Source organism: Macrobrachium nipponense, chromosome 6, assembly GCF_015104395.2.
Source record: "Macrobrachium nipponense isolate FS-2020 chromosome 6, ASM1510439v2, whole genome shotgun sequence".
Lineage (NCBI taxonomy): Eukaryota > Metazoa > Arthropoda > Malacostraca > Decapoda > Palaemonidae > Macrobrachium > Macrobrachium nipponense.
This window is the reverse complement of record NC_061108.1, coordinates 124,089,874-124,109,453: the sequence shown is the minus strand read 5'-3', so window position 1 is coordinate 124,109,453 and position 19,580 is coordinate 124,089,874. Positions and strand designations below refer to the sequence as shown.

General features: G+C 39.2%; 1 protein-coding gene across 7 annotated transcripts in view; it reads left to right on the top strand.

Annotated features, from left to right (window-relative positions):
* The window catches only part of LOC135216123 (SANT and BTB domain regulator of class switch recombination-like), a 93,655-nt gene extending 74,446 nt beyond the window's left edge, over positions 1-19,209 (top strand). For 6 of the 7 annotated variants that reach the window (XM_064251182.1, XM_064251184.1, XM_064251186.1 and 3 more), the window contains exons 3-16: positions 10,432-10,647; positions 10,786-11,018; positions 11,482-11,784; positions 12,326-12,438; positions 12,797-12,910; positions 13,673-13,826; positions 14,234-14,389; positions 15,632-15,742; positions 15,952-16,042; positions 16,199-16,378; positions 16,527-16,673; positions 17,902-17,992; positions 18,227-18,443; positions 18,580-19,209. In XM_064251182.1, coding sequence (XP_064107252.1) covers positions 10,432-10,647; positions 10,786-11,018; positions 11,482-11,784; positions 12,326-12,438; positions 12,797-12,910; positions 13,673-13,826; positions 14,234-14,389; positions 15,632-15,742; positions 15,952-16,042; positions 16,199-16,378; positions 16,527-16,673; positions 17,902-17,992; positions 18,227-18,443; positions 18,580-18,946 — 2,493 coding nt within the window. In that variant the 3' untranslated portion in view covers positions 18,947-19,209. The remainder of the gene's footprint in view (positions 1-10,431; positions 10,648-10,785; positions 11,019-11,481; positions 11,785-12,325; positions 12,439-12,796; positions 12,911-13,672; positions 13,827-14,233; positions 14,390-15,631; positions 15,743-15,951; positions 16,043-16,198; positions 16,379-16,526; positions 16,674-17,901; positions 17,993-18,226; positions 18,444-18,579) is intronic. The other variant, XM_064251188.1, reaches the window with a different exon arrangement.
* The last annotated feature ends 371 nt before the right edge of the window (positions 19,210-19,580 follow it).

The following is a 19,580-nucleotide window of genomic DNA, read 5'->3' as shown; positions in this document are numbered from 1 at the left end:
AAAATAAGACAAAGGGAAGGCTTAGTAAAGATTACAGAAGTGATAAGAGAGTCACAATTGAGATGGTATGGCAATGGCGGAGATCTAAAAATCGGTTTGCATATATATAATAATATATTATTATATATATATATATCTATATATATATTATATATAATATATATATATATATATATATATATATACTAAGTGCCTCCCTGCTGAGGTCCTCACCTCCAGCAGCCTGACACAGTCACCTCCCTGGCAGGGGGCCCACCCATGGCAGCACGACCCAGTCGCCACCCTGCCAGTGGCCCCAGACTTAGTGGCCCTATCCAGTCGCCCCCTGCCGGGTGCCCTGCCTGTCCTGGGACCCGTAGCAGGCCTTGCTCACCCATTCCGGGACCTGTAGCAGGCCTCGCTCGCCCTTTGGGGACCCGTAGTGGGCCTCACTCGCCCGTTCCAGGACCTGTGTTGGTCCTTGCCAGCCCGTGCCAGGACCCATGTCGGCCCTCACTAGCCCATCCCGGGTCACGTGGCGGACCTCGCCCGCCCGTCCCAGGACCCGTGGCAGACCTCGCTTGACCGTCCCGGTACCCGTGGTGGGCGCCCATCCCGAGACCCATGTCAGACCTCACCCGCCCGTCCCGAGACCCGTGGCGGGCCTTGCCCACCTGTCCCTGGACCCGTTATTAGGGCATGTGGCGGACCTTGCCTGCCCGTCTTGGGACACGTGGTGGACCTCGCCCGCCCGTCCCAGGATCCGTGGCGGGCCCCGCCCACCTGTCCCGGGATCCGTGACAGGCCTAGCCGGCCTGTCCTGGGACACGTGGCGGACCTCGCCTGCCCGTTCCGGGACCCGTGGTAGGCCTTGCCCGCCAGCCCCGACTGATTGCAACACCTATGCTTAGCCTTAGAACCAGAATATGCCACTGAATCCTTTTAATTCTCTAGGGGCTTCTCTGAATCCTCTGCTTCTTCTCTTGGCACCTCCACGAATCCTACTCAATCCTCTCAATTCTCCTGTAGCTTCTTCTGAATCCTCTGCTTCTTCTTCTGGTACCTCCACGAATCCTACTCAATCCTCTCAATTCTCCTGTAGCTTTTTCTGAATCCTCGGCTTCTTCTTCTGGTACCTCCACAAATCCTACTCAATCCTCTCAATTTTCCTGTGACTTCTCTGAATCCTCTGCTTCTTCTCTTGGCACCTCCACGAATCCTCTTATTTTCTTCACGGTTTCTATAATGCTCCCATTTTCATTTTCCTTTCCCTCCAGGAATCAATAAAACTCTAAGAAAACATTTTAACATATTTATTTCCGTTCAAGCTCAATTTCTTTCAAGGTTAACAAAGCAAACTTATTAAAAATAAACATCAGACTTTCCATACAATAAACATTCTCCTCAAATTTTTCACTTCTGATCCGTCTGAGCGAGGCCAACACACACTTGATTGCGTTATTCCTTGAAGATCGACAGAAGCTTCTGCAGTTTCCAGTTGTCCTTCTCCACACGTCTGCATTTCTCCTGGAGGTTCTTCAGGTCGCACACTAATTTCTCCTTCGCTCCTCGCAGCTGTCGAACCTCATCTTCCAGCTGGTCGTTCTGTTCGCCCCGGACACTGGCCTTCCTCCCAGCGACTCCAGGCGACGATTTCGTTCCTCTTGAGTTTCGCCGCCTGAGCTTCACACTGGTGACTGGAGTCCACACTTTTCCTTCCAGAGGTCTTCCACTTCCTTCTGCATGCGCTGGAACCTCAGCTCGAGGTCTTTCTTTTCGGATTCTCGCTTTTCAGTCGCGTCTTTTTGTTCCTGGATGAGCCTCGCCATCCGCGCTGTTTCTTTCTACTTCTGTCGTAGGAGGTTGAGTTTCTCAAGCCTCTCAAGCAGGCAGTCTGCCTCTGCCAGTGCCAATTACGCTGTCAGTTCCCTTATCCTCTCACATAGGGCATCGTTTCTCTACCCTATTTTCTTCATGTTGTCCTTCAGCTGATGATTTTTTTCTGCCATCTTGAGGACCTTGTCCTCCAGCTGCCGTTTCTCCCTCTTCTCTTGATCGTTCTCCATTTTCAGAAACAACATTTTAGCTTCGAGTGAGTGGCCCTGTTGCAACACCTGAGTGATTTGGATTACACAAGTGCGTTCTTCCCTTCCACCCGCCTTCTGAATCTCGTCATACAGCTGAAGAATTGTCCTGTCCAAGTTCGCATGCTGCTCTCTCTGGCACTGGATGGTGTCTCGCAAGGCCGCAATTCTCTCGTTCAGTTCCTTTTCCTTGGGTTGTTCAGCTCCATCATCAGTCAGGAGAAACCTCAGCAGCGAATATTCAGCCACAGCAAACAAGATGACTATTCCAAACAACGTCCCAACTACAGATGCTGCCAAGGCCAGGTAACGCCACATTTTCTTCAAACTTGAATCCGTATGTTACCTACAGAGGCCATACCCAGTTCATAATTTATACTCTCCTCTCTCTCTCTCTCTCTCTCTCTCTCTCTCTCTCTCTCTCTCTCTCTCTCTCTCTCTCTCTCTCTCTCTCTCTCGATTTGTCGTTGATCTTCTATATTCCACAAGAGATACTTTGATTTATCAAAATATAGCAGGAAAGATTTTGAAAGATTTTTAATTGTGTCTTGTCTCTTGGTGTTATAAATTGCTGAAATATCTCTCTCTCTCTCTCTCTCTCTCTCTCTCTCTCTCTCTCTCTCTCTCTCTCTCTCTCTCTCTTTTGTACGGGATATTTTTTCTCAAGTTTGTAAGAACATTAGGGATTTTTTGCAGTTCGTACCTCTCTCTCTCTCTCTCTCTCTCTCTCTCTCTCTCTCTCTCTCTCTCTCTCTCTCTCTTTGTACGGGATATTTTTTCTCAAGTTTGTAAGAACATTAGGGATTTTTCGCAGTTCGTATCTCTCTCTCTCTCTCTCTCTCTCTCTCTTCTCTCTCTCTCTCTCTCAACACAAAATAAAATCCCGAAGAGGCTCTATCCAGATCTGTACTCTGATGGGAAAGAGGAAAAAATAGACAAGAAAGACAAAGTCTGCACCCTTTTGAAAAGAGGGAATTGCAGATTCGGTGAAAGATGTTACTACAAACATCCCAAGGTATGTCACAACTATGAAATCTATGGTAAATGTGCATACCTAGACGGCTATGAGGATGATTGCAGAGATCTACATTCAAAAATATGCAAAAACCTAAAAGAAGGAAAAGGATGTAAGTTCCACAAAAAATGTAAATATATGCACCCTGTAGCCATGAATCAAAATCAATTAAATAATAAAATCCAAAATAGAAAAGAAACAAATAAAGAGAGGAACTAAGAACATGCGGTGAAGGAAAAAAGCAAGTCATCACTGCAATATGGAGTGTCAGCAAAGAATTTCCAAGCATCAGCTCCAAGATACTACAGCTCAAGAGATAAATACTGTATTTATGATGCTAGGGGATGTTGCAGATACAGAGAAAATTGCAGATTCAGACACAAAATGAATAATTATGATGAAATAAGATCAAATATTTTGGAAAAGTTGGATTTTTTAATGTCAGAATTTCTGGAAATGAAGAAAAGAACAACATACCAGAAAAGGAAAGAGACATGGGAAAATCCTTATTATTACCCATATTAAATGAAGGAGATGTCACACAAACCATCATAGTGATGAATGTGCAGGGTTTAGTTACGAGTAACTCAAAAAGGAAAATAGAGTACTTAGAAGAACTAACCCAAATTGAAAAGAAAATAGATGTAATGAATATAAGTGAAACCTGGTATTCCCAAGAGACTGGTAATGATGATCAAATAAAAGGGTTCCAAACTTATAGATCAGATAAAAAAAAATTAGGAATCAAGGGGGAACCGCAATATATAGGAAAGACAAAAAACAAGGAAAAATATATGAGAAATATAGTAACTCAGAATGTGAACTAATAGCAGTTGAATTTGAATCTGAAAAATTAATGAACATAGTAATATATAGACCCCGTAATACTAAAGAGTTTGACACAATAATAAAAAAAAATTGGATAAATTATGTAGAAATCACAAGGAATGGACTATTCTCCTATCCGGAGACTTTAACTTTCCTTTCGTAGCCTGGAAAGAACGAATAGGAGATTGTGGTTGTATTTATACATATTAAAAAGAGAGTAATAGTAGTGCAGAAGATAAGAGGCAATTCGAAAAGCTATTAGATATGCTACTAGAATACAACATTCAACAGGTAAATCACCTGCCAACAAGAAAGGTAAATACTTTAGACCTAGTATTTCTGAACGAGGTGAATTATGTTAAAGAAATAATAGTTTATAATGCGAGTATTTCAGACCATAATGTCATAGAATTAACAGTCCATTCCAAAGCAAGTGAAAACAGAGATAAGCAAGAAATGAAAAAGTGGGAAGGATATGGAAAATACAACTTCTACGGTAAAAATATAAAATGGTCAGAAATAAATGAAGAATTAAACAAAGATTGGGATAACATTTTCGTAAGTGATGATATAATGGTAAATACAGAAATATTATATAAAATATTAGAGAAAATAGTGGATAAATATATACCGAAGAAGAAAAGTAAACGTCAGTCATGCATACCAAGAGACAGAAAGATCTTGTTCCAGAAAATCAGAAAGTGGAAAAAAGGTCTTACAAAAGAAAAAAATGCATGGAAAGTGATGGAACTAAAAAGTAAGATAGAAAATGTAGAAGAAAAGATTATACAATCAAAAGAAAATGAAAAACGGGACTTGGAAGAAAAACCCTAGTAAATATCAAGCAAAACCCCAAACTATTGTACTCGTATGCAAAAAAGATGAATAAAAGAAGAATAGAAATAGGCCCTCTGAGAATTGAAGGGAGATTAACGAATGAAAAAAGGAAATATGCAACATATTGGCAGAAAGATATAAGAGAGAATTCACCCCAAGAATTGATAATGATACAGAAATAAGGGATGAAAATAGTGAATATTTATCAGACATAGATATTAATGCAGCTGATATTGTGCAGGCTATTAATGAAATTAAAAATGGAGCTGCAGCTGGGCCTGATGGTGTACCTGCTATTTTGTTAAAGAAAGTAGTTCATTCTATCTCAAAGCCACTTGCAATATTATTAAAACAAAGTGTAGATACAGGCAAGATTTATGATGAGCACAAATTAGCTATATTACTCCTACTTTCAAAAGTGGATCAAGACTAGAGGCAATTAATTATAGGCCTATGAGTGTAACATCACATATTATGAAAGTGTGTGAAAGGGTAATAAAGAAAAATATTATGAAACATTTAGTAAAAAATAATTTGTTTAATATAGGACAACATGGTTTCGTACCCAGAAAAAGTACACAAACCCAACTGTTAGTCCACCGTGAGAACATATACAAAAATATGAAAAACGGAAATGAAACAGATGTGGTTTATTTATCTAGACTTTGCAAAAGCTTTTGACAAGTTAGATCATAATATATTAGCGAAGAAAATTAGAAAACATAATATAGTGGATAAAGTAGGAAGATGGCTAAAAGAATTTTTTACACAACAGAAAACAGATAGTTATTGCAAACAATGAGAAATCGGATGAAGCTAAGGTAATATTTGGTGTGCCACAAGGTACTGTGTTAACTGCATTACTGTTTGTTATTATGATTGCAGACATAGACAGTAATGTTAAGGACTTGGTAGTGAGTAGTTTCGCCGATGACACAAGAATAAGTAGAGAAATTACTTGTGATGAAGATAGGAACGCGCTACAAAGAGACCTTAACAAAGTATATGATTGGGCAGAGGTAAATACGATGGTATTTAACTGATAAATTTGAATCAATAAATTATGGAGACAGAGAAGGAAAGCTATATGCACATAGGGGACCTAATAATGAGACAATCACAAATAAGGAAGCAGTTAAAGACATTGGTGTGATGTTGAATAGGAACATGTTATGCAATGATCAAATAGCAATTCTATTGGCAAAATGTAAAGCAAAAATGGAAATGTTGTAACGGCACTTCAAAACAAGAAAAGCTGAACACATGATTATGCTTTATAAAAAGTATGTTCGTAGTCCACTTGAATATTGCAATATGATATGGTACCCACACTATCAAAAGGATATTGCACAAATAGAGTGTACAAAGGTCCTTTACAGCTAGAATAGAAGAAGTTAAGGATCTTGATTACTGGGAAAGACTACAGTCCTTAAAATTATATAGTCTAGAATAGAGAAGAGAACGCTATATGATAATTCAGGCATGGAAACAGATAGAAGGAATTGCCGAAAACATCATGGAGCTAAAAATATCAGAAAGAGCAAGCAGAGGTAGATTAATAGTGCCCAAAACTATACCAGGAAAAATAAGGAAAGCACATATGACATTAATCCACTACGCACCAGCATCGACAATGCAGCATCCATTCAATGCGTTGCCAGCTTATCTGAGGAATATATCAGGAGTGAGCGTAGATGTGTTTAAGAATAAGCTCGACAAATATCTAAGCTACATCCCAGACCATCCGAGATTGGAAGATGCAAAATATACCGGAAGATGCACTAGCAACTTTGGTAGACATTAGAGGTGCCTCACACTGAGGGACCTGGGGCAACCCGAACAAGATGTAAGGTCTGTAAGGTAAGGTCTCTTTTGTACGGGATATTTTTTCTCAAGTTTGTAAGAACATTAGGGATTTTTTGCAGTTCGTATCTTGCTTTTTTTCTGCTCTCTCTCTCTCTCTCTCTCTCTCTCTCTCTCTCTCTCTCTCTCTCTCTCTCTCTCTCTTTTGTACGGGATATTTTTTCTCAAGTTTGTAAGAACATTAAGGATTTTTTGCAGTTCGTATCTTGCTCTCTCTCTCTCTCTCTCTCTCTCTCTCTCTCTCTCTCTCTCTCTCTCTCTCAAAATAAGATGTCTGCCTAATGAACACTTGGTTTTCAACTTGATTTCGTTTTTTCGGTATGAGCTGACAGCGTTGCTATTTCCTGTGATAATTTGAAAGTGACATTCATTCTAGTTACGAAGAAAGATGGTAGAATGGTATAATGATTTGCTTGTGTTTGTATTTGTGTCTGCATACTTGTTTCAAACGAACCCGTCTGCAGGCATTCAATTGAAGAATGATTTGAGTAGGGGGACATTTGTTAACAATTGTAAATTGTATGTGAAAATGATTTTGAAAAATTAACCATCACAAACGCAAGACGTTAATGAAACTCTCTCTCTCTCTCTCTCTCTCTCTCTCTCTCTCTCTCTCTCTCTCTCTCTCTCTCTCTCTCTCTCTCTCTCTCTCTCTGATTAGCGATTTTTTCATTCTGTATTTCCCATTACCTTCTGTTATTACTTCTTTCCAATGAATGGCAGAATATTCTTTGGAAGTTTGAATTTCCAGTCAATCTCCCCTGTGGTGGGCTTCTTCCATTAGGACAGGGTCATCTTCTGAATAATAATAATAATAATAATAATAATAATAATAATAATAAAATAATAAAAACAACAACTACTTTGAGACTACAACGGCCCCCAGAAAGGCTAAAAAGGCTAAAATAGAACGAACGATGAACATGTTCACGACCGTTTGACGGATGAGCGTCCACAAGTAAAGAGTAGAACTGTCGGTCGGACAGTCAACTCGACGTCATTAACCTCATTTCTCGCCCAACCTTCGTCGTGGCAACAACTATATGGCAGCGATGGAAACTCCGCTGGGTGATAAGGATGCAGAGCTGCAGAGACTGACTGCTGCGCCAATTCACTTCAAAATAGGAAAGAAGCAAAAAGGCATAACAGAGTATGGTCTAAATATTACCTATTAAAGAGAGATGTCTATTCTCAATATTAATAAATCAGGCTAAATTAGACCTTGGGGGCTGGTTCAGTTATTTATGAAATAGACCGTGAAGCCTACTTTCACTAGTAACACCTTTCATAAAAAGGCAAGACACTGGTTAGGCTTATACCAAATTGTCTATCACATGGAACTTTTTTTCTCGTATATTTTTCATAAGTTTTGGATTGGTAACGGTCTACAAATAGCACCGCATGGGCTAACAATGAAATGAATTAGGCCTATATACATAGTTTATTCATATTCTAGTCCGAGCGCCTGTGATCCTTCCCAGACGAAATCCGGCGGCGAACTGTCATAAAATCGTTGGTTACCCAGAAGTCCACACGTGCGATCACCTGGCAGTCGGTCGAAATAACTTTTGGTAATTCCATCAGTTCATCAGTTTTGGTGAGTGGACTGCAAACTGCCGTCCACACGTACGTTTTAACGTCAGTTTCGATGAACTGACAGGTAAACCTGTGCGTGAATACCCGGCCTTGGATAGACCTCTTTAGTACTATTTACATAAATTATGAAAATTGTTCAAATCAATGTATTACTAAGATATGAACACCTCATGTTTAGGGAAAAATATATGCAACACATTAGCAGCAGTTTGCATGCCCTGTGATTCTTATTGGTTCGACCATTCCCCCAATCCCCACAGGCCTGTACCTAGGGGGTGGGGAGGGGGCGTTGTCGGGGGGTCGAACGACCGGCCCCCCACCCCTCCCCAATTTCTGGAAGTTCATATTTTCTGTGACTATCCTTTTATTGGCCTGTACTTACAAAGTAATAAATAACAATCTTTTTTTAGCAAGTTTTTTTCTTTATTAAACATTAACATCATTCTTTAATAGTATGAAATACAAGAGCGATGATAGCAATATGATATAGGCCACCATATTTGTAAGTGATTTTAAGTTAACCAAGGTCAGTACTTTGAATAACATCTAATCGGGTAAAAGGGCATAAACAGCATACCCGCACATAGGGGCAAGAGGGGCCACTTGCCTCCCACCCCCAATCCTGGAAAAATTACATACATTATATATATATATATATATATATATATATATATATATATATATATATATATATATATATCCATATATATATATATATATAGATATATATATATATATATATATATATATATATATATATATATATATACACAAAGTTATATACCACGAAGGGAAAATAAACAACGGAGTTTCCGCAAGATTTTTCGACGTTCAAACGTCGTTTACTTAGCAGATGAGCTGAGTTCATCTGCTAAGTAAAGGACGTTTGAACGTCGAAAGATCTCGTGGAAACTCCGTTGTTTATTTTCCCTTCATGGTATATAACTTTATTTATGGATTTATCACGTTCCTAACTTCGTGATTCAGTTATACATACATACATACATATATATATATATATATATATATATATATATATATATATATATATATATATTACATTTATTACATGTAACTACATCACTTTGTTTTTCTTTCCATTTTACAATATATTCTTTCAGTTTAAGCAAGTGAAAGGTATCATTATGTACTGTATAATATTTGTATACAGTAATATAACTGTGTTGTTTTTTCCAGAAATATTTTAATTCAGCTGAACAGTATATTGAACTATTGAAATAAAATCAGTGTAACATTGCATTTTTCTTTATCGCATCTTGCTTTGTGTATATATATATAGATATATAATATATATATATATATATATATATATATACATATACATATGCAATGGAGCTGCGATGTCAATAATTCAAGTAAAGCAAGATGCGATAAAGAAAAATGCAATGTTACACTGATTTTATTTCAATAGTTCAATATACTGTTCAGCTGAATTAAAATATTTCTGGAAAGAACAACACAGTTATATACTGTATACAAATATTATACAGTACATAATGATACCTTTCATTTGCTTAAACTGAAAGAATACATTGTAAAATGGAAAGAAAACAAAGTGATGTTTAGTTGTATTAAGAAGAAAAATTGGATATGCTGTCTATGCCGTTCTATATATATATATATATATAATATATATATATATATATATATATATATATATGTGTGTGTGTGTGTGTGTGTGTGTGTGTGTGTGTGTGTGTGTGTGTGTGTGTAAAGTTTGCCCCATCTTAGAAAATATGCTGCTGGCGCCCATGCAATTAAAATAACATTTTCAAGTATTTCATCTTGTATATATCTAGTATATATGCTATGACATTTATAGAAGAAAAGGTCCAACCCCCCAAAAAAAAACTGGGTACGGGCCTGGCCCAGGTTAGATTTACTCTTGAACTACTTCAGGTTTTATGCCCTTCAGTGAGCGAGTTCAACAGTGACGCCAACCCCTCTAACCCTACGCCCCCTACAGGAGACGAGAAATTAGCCTACATAACTGTAAATGACCCAACATTCTGCTGCTATGATAATAAATAGATCTTTAGATTATGTTTATATGCAATATCATGACTACTAATAAGCATATTGATCTAAACCTACCTTGTTACAGTTACACTTGAAAATATTGCGCTGCTGTCTGAGATTTTGCCCAGATTACCCTACGCGTAGGGCAATTACCCTACAGTTGGCATCACTGACTTCCCAAACTTCCAGGTGCGAGCGGGTGGCCACCTCGTAAACGGCACAGGATCCTCAGACTCCGACTCTCAGGGTGGGAGAACACCTTCGGGAACACCTTCGACAAGCACGGCTGCTGCAGCGGCAGCTGCTCTGCTTCCCTCGGCCTCGCAGACTTGGGCGAAATTGCTTGGTAATCCTGCTGCAGCTGCGCAGGAGCAAACTCTGGCTCTTCTGCAAATGGCTCTACAGGCAGGCTTGTGACTCGCTATTCGCTGCATGTTGTAACTTTTTCTGAATGGAGACTAATTCAGTAAAACTTCTTTTCGCTTCTAAACCTTATTTTCATACGAAGTAACTTACACATTTACTCTTTTTCTCGATGAACAGGATGGTCTTCTGGATTCAATATTGCCCTACATGGTCTCGTCCTTGAATATCGGCCTAACCACATCCCTCACGCCATCCCAGTCCCTCACATCAGCATCGACCATGAACACCTTAGTTGGAGGGAGTGCAGCTGCGGTAGGGGGAGGAGGTGGGAGATCGCGAACTCCAACACCTACAAACAAGGGTCCTAATTCAACCAAAAGCTCTGTTGTCTCATCATCTAGTATACCAAAGTAAGCAGCGTTATGGTTTCCCTCACTTTATGATTCTGTACTGCTATAATTTTAATATAGTTGTGGCGACATAACTCTTTAAAGGCTTGAAAGAGTCATTGTTTATTTAAAAAGTCATGCTTAATAATGTACTTACATTTTAGGAATTGCAGAGAAGACTCAAGTGGGCTTGTTTTTAATGTTGCATTGTAAATAGATTACTTTTGATTGCAGTATGATAAATGATTTATGAACGTAACTTTGTCCGTTGATCCATCTCGAGATTGGCCTTTCTAATAAGTAATTGATTCTCAGTCTAATTTAATTTGAGTATATCTATATGTAAGACATTTCCGATTAGAAGAAAATTGTTACAGACGTGCAAAAGTACGGAACACACTTAGAGACAAAGATAAAAAAGAAACAAAGCATTCTCAGTTAGACTTTGGTGTAAAATAGGACTTCAAATTTCTTCTTCCTGAAGGTCGCCCACCAGGGACGTTCTAACAAAGGAACTCCCAAAGAGGTCGCCGACGCCAACACCAACACCAGCGCCACCTACAATTTCCTCCGTTACTCCCCCTTCTGCGCCTACCAGCCCCTGCAGTAACACAGCTATAATACAAAGTTCCCCCAGTGTCACAGCAGCAAGTAGTTCTTCCGCCAATCACAGCAATACCCTTCCATCATCTTACATGACCTCTGCATCCCTTCCTCGACCCAGTAAAGAAGATGTTCGTTCAACACCACCCGTTTCCCTCCCTATAAGGGGTATGCCTGACAAAAGGCAAGTGCATAGTTCTGCCAGAATATTTCTTAATCATACAGGACGTATTAGAAAACTTCTGTAACTCCTTCAAATGCTGATCGATTAAGCTTACCTTAAGGCAACACATGCTCTTACTGTCAATTAAAGAATCGTTATTAAATCTCGATTGGCTAATGCTGGGAAGCTATCAACCATAGCTATTTCCTAATCTCCTTATGACTAAACGGTCTTCATTTGATGCTCTTCATCCTGATACCAGCTATCTTGAGCCAGGTCTCACCTTATTCGTAAGATCCCAAGCTGCTGGAGTGACTGAAACCCATATGAGCTTACCCATTACTCATTAGTGTATCAAAAAACTCATATGCATATATTTTCATAATCATGGGAATGAGGAATTCTTGCAATCAACAAAATTCTATGTGAGTTTTATGAAAGTTCCTTTAACGAAGTCTTCGTAGATTCGAAGGCCGTTGTTGATTTTTCAAGTATCTTTCAAGAATTTTTTTCTTGCAGCCCTGGAATCATCAAGTATCTTTCAAGAATTTTTTTCTTGCAGCCCTGGAATCATCATTCACGTGTGTGATGAAGCCAGAGGTCTACGTCAAGACTTCACGTGCCCCAGAGACCACCTTATTCACCACATAGGCTATTTTGCTGATGTCACTGCTGGTAAGTAGCCCCAGGTACAGGTTGACGCAAATTGTGATGTATCACAATAAAGGGCTAAGATGCTCTGAGCCTAACTTTTGCAACCCCTTTGATGTTAGTCGATTTTACGATGTTCTTATAAATAATCAAAAGGTCCAAATGGTATCTTTAATAATACAGTCTATTTCGGTGATCGTAGCTATCTATATAAGTAAGGAATGTGTACCTTTAAAAAAAATAAAGCCGACTTGGAATTCTTTCTTACCCATTTTAGCAAAAGATCATTGATTGAATAAATAAAACTAGAACTCTGAAAAAGACATATTAACGTTTACACAATACTCTTAGTACGACTAGGAACTTACCTGAATATTTCCAGGTCAGCGCCTGGAAGATGTGGATATATCTGTGCACTGTGACGTCAGCATCTTTGAATGGCTTTTGAGATGGGTCAAGAAAGGCTTGACTGAGGATCATCATCCACCAACATTAGGTAAAAACATTGCCAAATGTTCTGTTACTGAAACCACGTTGATTTATTTATTAATTTATCTTATTTTCTGCTAACATATTTTTTTATCCCCTATTACTTTCTGTTACTCCTTTCAAATGCATACCATATTCTTTGGAAGCTTCAATTTCAAGTCAATGCTCCCTGTGGGTTTGTTCCCTATACAGAGGTTTTATCTTCGGAAAAACAATAAGAATAATTATATGTAAAGAGAAAATTAAATTTGCCTGCGGCTCTGTTAATATTTAAGGCTCTTAAAAGATAGTGCCTGTCACTTTAAAATAAAAAAAAAAAGATAGGATTTGTGATGTGTTATCTTGACACTCTTGTGGATGGTCTTTGCACATTTGAAATTTACGCGCAAGGAAATGCTAATTAACACTGTTAATATATTTTCCTAGGGGATGGTGCCGTCAGTACACCTCACGCGGTGCACTATAGGCACTACTCAAGGTTCTCTGCAGTATCCCTTCGGCCCCTAAGCTGTAACCCCTTTCAGTCCTTTAACTGTACCTCCCTTCATATTCTCTTACTTGCATCTTACTTTCCACCCTCTCCTAACAAGTTACAAATGTTTCACAGTGCAAATACGTACGAGCTTTTCCTCCTGTTACAACTTAAAAACCTTTTTACTCTCAATTTCCCTTTCAGCGCTGAAAAAAAAAATAAAAAAATAAAAAATAAAACTTCAGCTTTGACATTCCTATTACTCAAGCAGGCTATATTGACCTTCTAATTTACCAGAACCCAAGACTGCTGTGTCCATTTTGATATCGGCCGACTTCCTGAAGATGACACCCCTAGTAGAGGAGGTCCTTCAGTATGTTCATGACAACATCAACCTCATCCTCGAAGCTCAGGTTAACCTCAATTGCTTATCTGACACTATACTTACCAGGTAAGGAGTATTTGATTAGGTAAATATTCACTTCTTTCATAAATGATTAGTTCTGCCTCGCAGCTCTTCAAATATGGTTGCGTTAGAGGGCATACGATATCTTTTAATCATAGGGAAACATTGTCGACACTTTTCTTCATTCATTCAAGAATCAGGCTGTAAGTTGCTTTTAGACCTGTGAACCAGTAATAGAATCTCTACGGAAATTACACATTTTATTTCATTATGTCAAGAATCATGCCGTAATTTGATTTTAGAATCATAAACTGGTCGTGAAACCACTGAGGAAATGACACAGTCCAGTCTCAGGAAATAATTGAATGTCAGAGTAATTATTCTGGTGTTCGTCTTCTTCTTCTTCTTCTCCCCAATTTGTACCCGACTGGAACGCACGAAAACAATCTCAGACTCTCTCGCCTATTCACTCACTGGGAGCTCGAGAATCTGCGAGACCGAAGAGATCGAATCCAGAATAAACTCTACGCAAGGTTCTTGCAGACGCTGTGTGACAATACTCCGGCTCCTCTCAGGGGTATCTTTAAAACAGCCTCCACTCTGTACAGGTAAGATTTTCTGAAGATTCTGAGTTGGGTATGTAAAAGGTAATGCTGGTTACTGTGTACATAGTCTTCTTCCCAGCTTTATCCCTATTCGGGGTCGCCGTTTTTAATGAGTCTCTTCCATCTACCTCTGTCCTGTGTCATTTCCTCCCGTACTCCCTTCTCCCTCATATCATTTTTATGCAATCTCTCCACCTGGTCTTAGATCTTCCTCTCCTTCGTGTTCCATCCACCTCCACGTCCATCACTTCTCTTGCCATGTGTTGCTCTTCTCTTCTCATCAGGTGGCCATACCATCTTAACCTTGCCTCTTGCACTTTCTTTGATGCTTCAGTGACCTGTACTGTACCCCTAATATGTTCATTTCTAACCCTGTCCTATTTTGTTACTCCACTCATCCACCTAAGTATCCTCATCTTGGTTACGTCCAACTTTCTGCCCTCTGTTTTCTTGAGTGGTGCTACTTCCAATCCATATGTCATTGCTGGTCTGACCACTGCCTTGTGCACTCTTTCCATAGTACTACCCACGATATGTTTCTATATTGTGGTTAATACCAACTTAGTACGATTTCAGTTTAGTCTGGTGTCTTTTTTTCATATACCTGTCATCTCTCTCTCTCTCTCTCTCTCTCTCTCTCTCTCTCTCTCTCTCTCTCTCTCTCTCTCTCTCTCTCTCTCTCCATTGTCTTTCAAAATTGTGTTGTTTGAAGATAAGGGGTAATTAAACAGAAATTTTATACATAAGGATTAAAGCCCTCTCTCTCTCTCTCTCTCTCTCTCTCTCTCTCTCTCTCTCTCTCTCTCTCTCTCTCTCTCTCTCTCCTATTCCAGCTGCGCTTGTGTGTATCTCTTGGCAACCCCATTTTTTAGAATCTTCTGTTCAAAAGAATTTTTCCGTGATATGACTGATGCTTCTTGATGAGCTTCAAAAGATCCAACTGAATTTCCAAACACTATAATGATCAATTCTTCATTTTTGTGAACATTTTGTCAATAAGAACAATAATGTTTGTCTCTGACTAAAGATGATAATATTGTAGGATGTAACGGCGAAATTTGTGTTGCTTTCTATTTTCCAAACAGTGAAACATTACGTAGGTTTGAGCATAAAGTACTCTCCTCTATCGCTGTCTATTCTTCTTCTTCTTCTCCTTCAGATTTTTTCCATTTCTATATGGGGTCGCTGTTTCTAGTCAGCCTTCTCCTCTATCGCTGTCTATATGCATTCTCATATTCTCTACAGATGCACTGATTGTGAGCAACTAGTGAGCAGAGCGGTTGAAAGGTTCATAACTTGCGACCCTTCCAATACCATCGTCACCACAACTGGCCAGGTCTTCTATACACATTCTAGGTGACACTGAAGAGTATTTGAAAGGCCTTTCAATTAGGTTCAACTTGAAAAATACTCTAAGTTTTAGATTTCTGCAAACCATATAAGTCATGACAAGTTCTTACATAACGAGAGAATTAGCATAAAATGTCATATAAGGTATATTAAGAATTTTAAATAACTTTTGCTCAAAGGATATAGTATATGCAAGTTCATTTCTCTTTCCTCAGAGATAGCACCTGGAGTTTAACAGAACATGTTCGACAACTGAAGACAGACCTTAAAACTTGGCGACTAGTTTACTGGAGGCTGTGGGGACAAGTAAGCACCTACGTAATTTAAAATCAAAGCTAGGAAGACTAGCAGTTTTATAAGCAATATGCCTATTCTGACTTCAAAAATTTTGTTTTAGAAGTAGGTGATTTGGTTTCAATATTCTGATTATATTTACCTTTTTTTTTCATCCAACCCTCCAAGGTCCACTTCTTGCCATGTTCAACGTGCGGGTCAGTCTTCCCTGCCAGTGAGCTGAAACTGTGCCGCCACCATCGCCTGGACGCTTCTTCTTCTTGTGATCTGGATGTCTTGCTGTCCACGGACTCTTTCCCGTGTTGTGGAGCCAGAGCCCTTAGATTCTCACCCCTACCAGTTAGGAACGTAAGATCTATATTTTATGTTGCCTCTCTACAACTGAATTGTGAAAAACTTAATGCTGAAAAACGGTTAGTTCGGAGTTCTAGTTTGAGTAGACGTTTATCAAAGCAATTACTCCTGTTTTTCTAATCGTATCAATGTTTACTCTCAGGGATGCCAGGTAGCTGACCACACAGTCCAGCTAACCCAGAGTGAAGAAGAAACGTGGGGACCTATTCCACTGATCTATGATGACCTCCTCACATTCCAAATACTAGTATGTGTTGATCCCCCTCGGACGATGGACGTTGAACAGAAGGTCTGTATTTGCAATCTGTGGCCATGCCATGTTGGTATATATTTTGGGTTTTCATTCCCTTCCATTTAATGACAGAATCGGAACTGTAAATTTAATGTTGGTTATTGCTTAAGTTCTGAGAAAATGGAGTTAATTGATTGACAGGTGAACCTGAGCTTCTATCTAAGTACTCTTCCCTCCAGAAGACTTTGTTATGAAAGTTATTCAAATGACTAGGTGTGAAAATGAGTGCTAAGGCCATTATCTGTTTTGGCTGCTATAGTAATTTTTTATATCTAATGTAATTTTTTCTTTCAATTTCGACACAAGAATGTCAGTAACAGCAGTTCTTTTTTTAAAATATTTCCTTCCATATGGAAATTCTCGTTGGAGAACTTTCACCAAAATCCAACCAGGAGCTGTCTTTGCGTTCAAATGTAACTGTTTGTTTGTTAATTTCACAACACAGAGTCCCTCCCTAAAAGATTTTTTATTCAAACTGCAACTTAATTTCACACCCTAAATATGTCATTACTTCTTCATAAAATGGTGGCTGTTCCTCATTGCTCTTGCTCTCCCAAACCAAACCTTGCAACATAGGTAGGCCTATAGTATAGGTGAATTTTCAGTAAAGGAGTCACATCTTTTGACTGAAACGATAAGTTGTGCTGGGGAGTGAAAAACCAAAATTAGACCATTTAAAACAGTTTTCCACCTGTCCTTGTAACAGTATTTTTGGACATTTATACAGCAATGCCAGTAGGGGAGTGAAGAGTGACAGTCGTGTTTTGTGGAAGTCATGAGCTGAAAAACGAGTGGAACAGCAAACCGGTTCTCCGCCGTGGACAATACACCTTCCCATACATTGGTAGTTCCAATCCCCCCCCCCCCCACCTCCCGCTGGCACTTTCTCCCGTTTCAAATATAAAATTCAACGTGGAAAGTCTAAATTTTGATGCATTAGGTGACATTTAGGCATAGGAAATGTTCAAAAGGGTCATACTTGAAAATTTTTATGGATGCATGACATAAAATAACCTGGAATTGCATTTTACATCCACGAGGAGACTTCTTCAGAGGAAAATCTGAGTTAAATACATTTTTATGATAAAATCCGTGAGACAACTAGGTAATAGTGTATCAACGAATAAATAACATGCTTGACAACCCACATTAAGAACTCAGCACCTAAAAGAATAGCAATTCTGGTATACTTTAAATATGTAACCATCACCAATTAATTCTGCAGAATGTCTTATGGTCTGGAGTACCTCTCGTTCCGCCAAGCAAAGGAGAGAGAAGCCTTCTTGATCGATCATGGCAAGCACACTTTTTATATGGTGAGATTTCCTTCAAATATTTTCACTTATTATGTCAGGAGGAACGTATGGTGAAATGTTTATTTATGGTCATTCTTTCATATCACTGTATCACTGACAGTGATTCCATCTTACGGTCATTACGATGATAATCCATTTGTTGTCTGTTAAATGACTGAGCATTTGCCGATTATATAGAAAACAGGCTATTTCACTCAGCCCATTCCAATACTCATTCAACAATGATTTCCCCAGGAGAACGGGATGGATTACCACATAATCGTCAAGGGGCAAACGAAACTAGCACTACTACAACAACTACGGCTGCTGCTGTGAGTGCCATTGGTACTGGAACCAGTAGTGAAAGTTCATCGGATGAAGAGGAGGGCGGCGGCCGCCCGGGACTCACCTCAAGAATGCGAGCAAATTTGATGAAACGGGCAAATCGAGCCCGGAGGACTCTGGCCTGCGAGTGAGTAGTACTACTACAGATTCCTGAATTCAGTGAACATAAAACCAGCACATCGCTGAATTAGAGAGCGTTATTATATTCTTCATTACTTCCGATAAAGGTTTTTCTCAAATTGATCGTGATTATTTGAAAACAGGGTAATGGCTGAACCAAGCTGGAGATGGGATGCTGGCCGGTCAACGCGCCACAACCAAGATGCTCAGAGGGACAGAGAAGGACGACTTCTGCGCGACTTGACCTCGTGGCTTACTCTCACTGCCCCAGAGACTGGGCATCACAAAGGGCACAAAGGGAAACCTGACCGCCGACGGGAAACAGCCAATGGACCAGATGCTGGATGCTACTATAGATTGGAAGCAGAGTTTCGAGAACGCCATGGAGGTCATTCTCACGGTCATACCCATAGTGGAGGAGGGGGAGGCACCTTCAGAGCAAAGGTTCAAGCGATTTCTAGGATCAAAATGAGGCTGAGGCACAGAGCAGCCTTTTCAGCTTCCCGTTGAAGTTTTCATTATGTCCGTGTTGGTTTTGACGGTATTTTATGTTGTCGATTATTTAATTGTCTTGAGGACAGGTTGCTTGTAGGGTGAAGAGAAATCCCATCTATTGAAGGATTTCTGTAGAATGGTGCGTACTATATTCATTTTTACATTTAGTAACATGTATTAATGGTTTTGATAGACTTAATAAGCTTATTTTGTTCGTTTTTACAATCGATAGTTGCCTGGAAGGGATGGCGATAATAAGTAAAACTACAGTGAACTTGCATTTTGTGTGAATATTTATACCTAAATGTTTTCCATCAGCTTTACTTTTCAAAGAGATATTTAAAAAGCTGGGCTCTCCACATTGTTAGAGCGCACATGTTTTATCTTGTTTTTTTTTTTTTTTTTTTTTTTTTTTTTTTTTTTTTTTTTTTTTTTTTTTTTTTTTTGTGGGGGGTTGATACCAACGAAACTCATCCGTGAGATTTGCCGAGCCTCCTTTACTTTCTTATTTATGCTTTAGAATGGGAAAAAAACTTCTCATCTTGCGTAGTGCCATGATTTTTCCAAGTGACCTGCTCTTCCATTTTACTGTACAACAATACGTGCTGGTAGGTAGGCTACCCAGTGAAAATCAAACGCTACCCCAGCT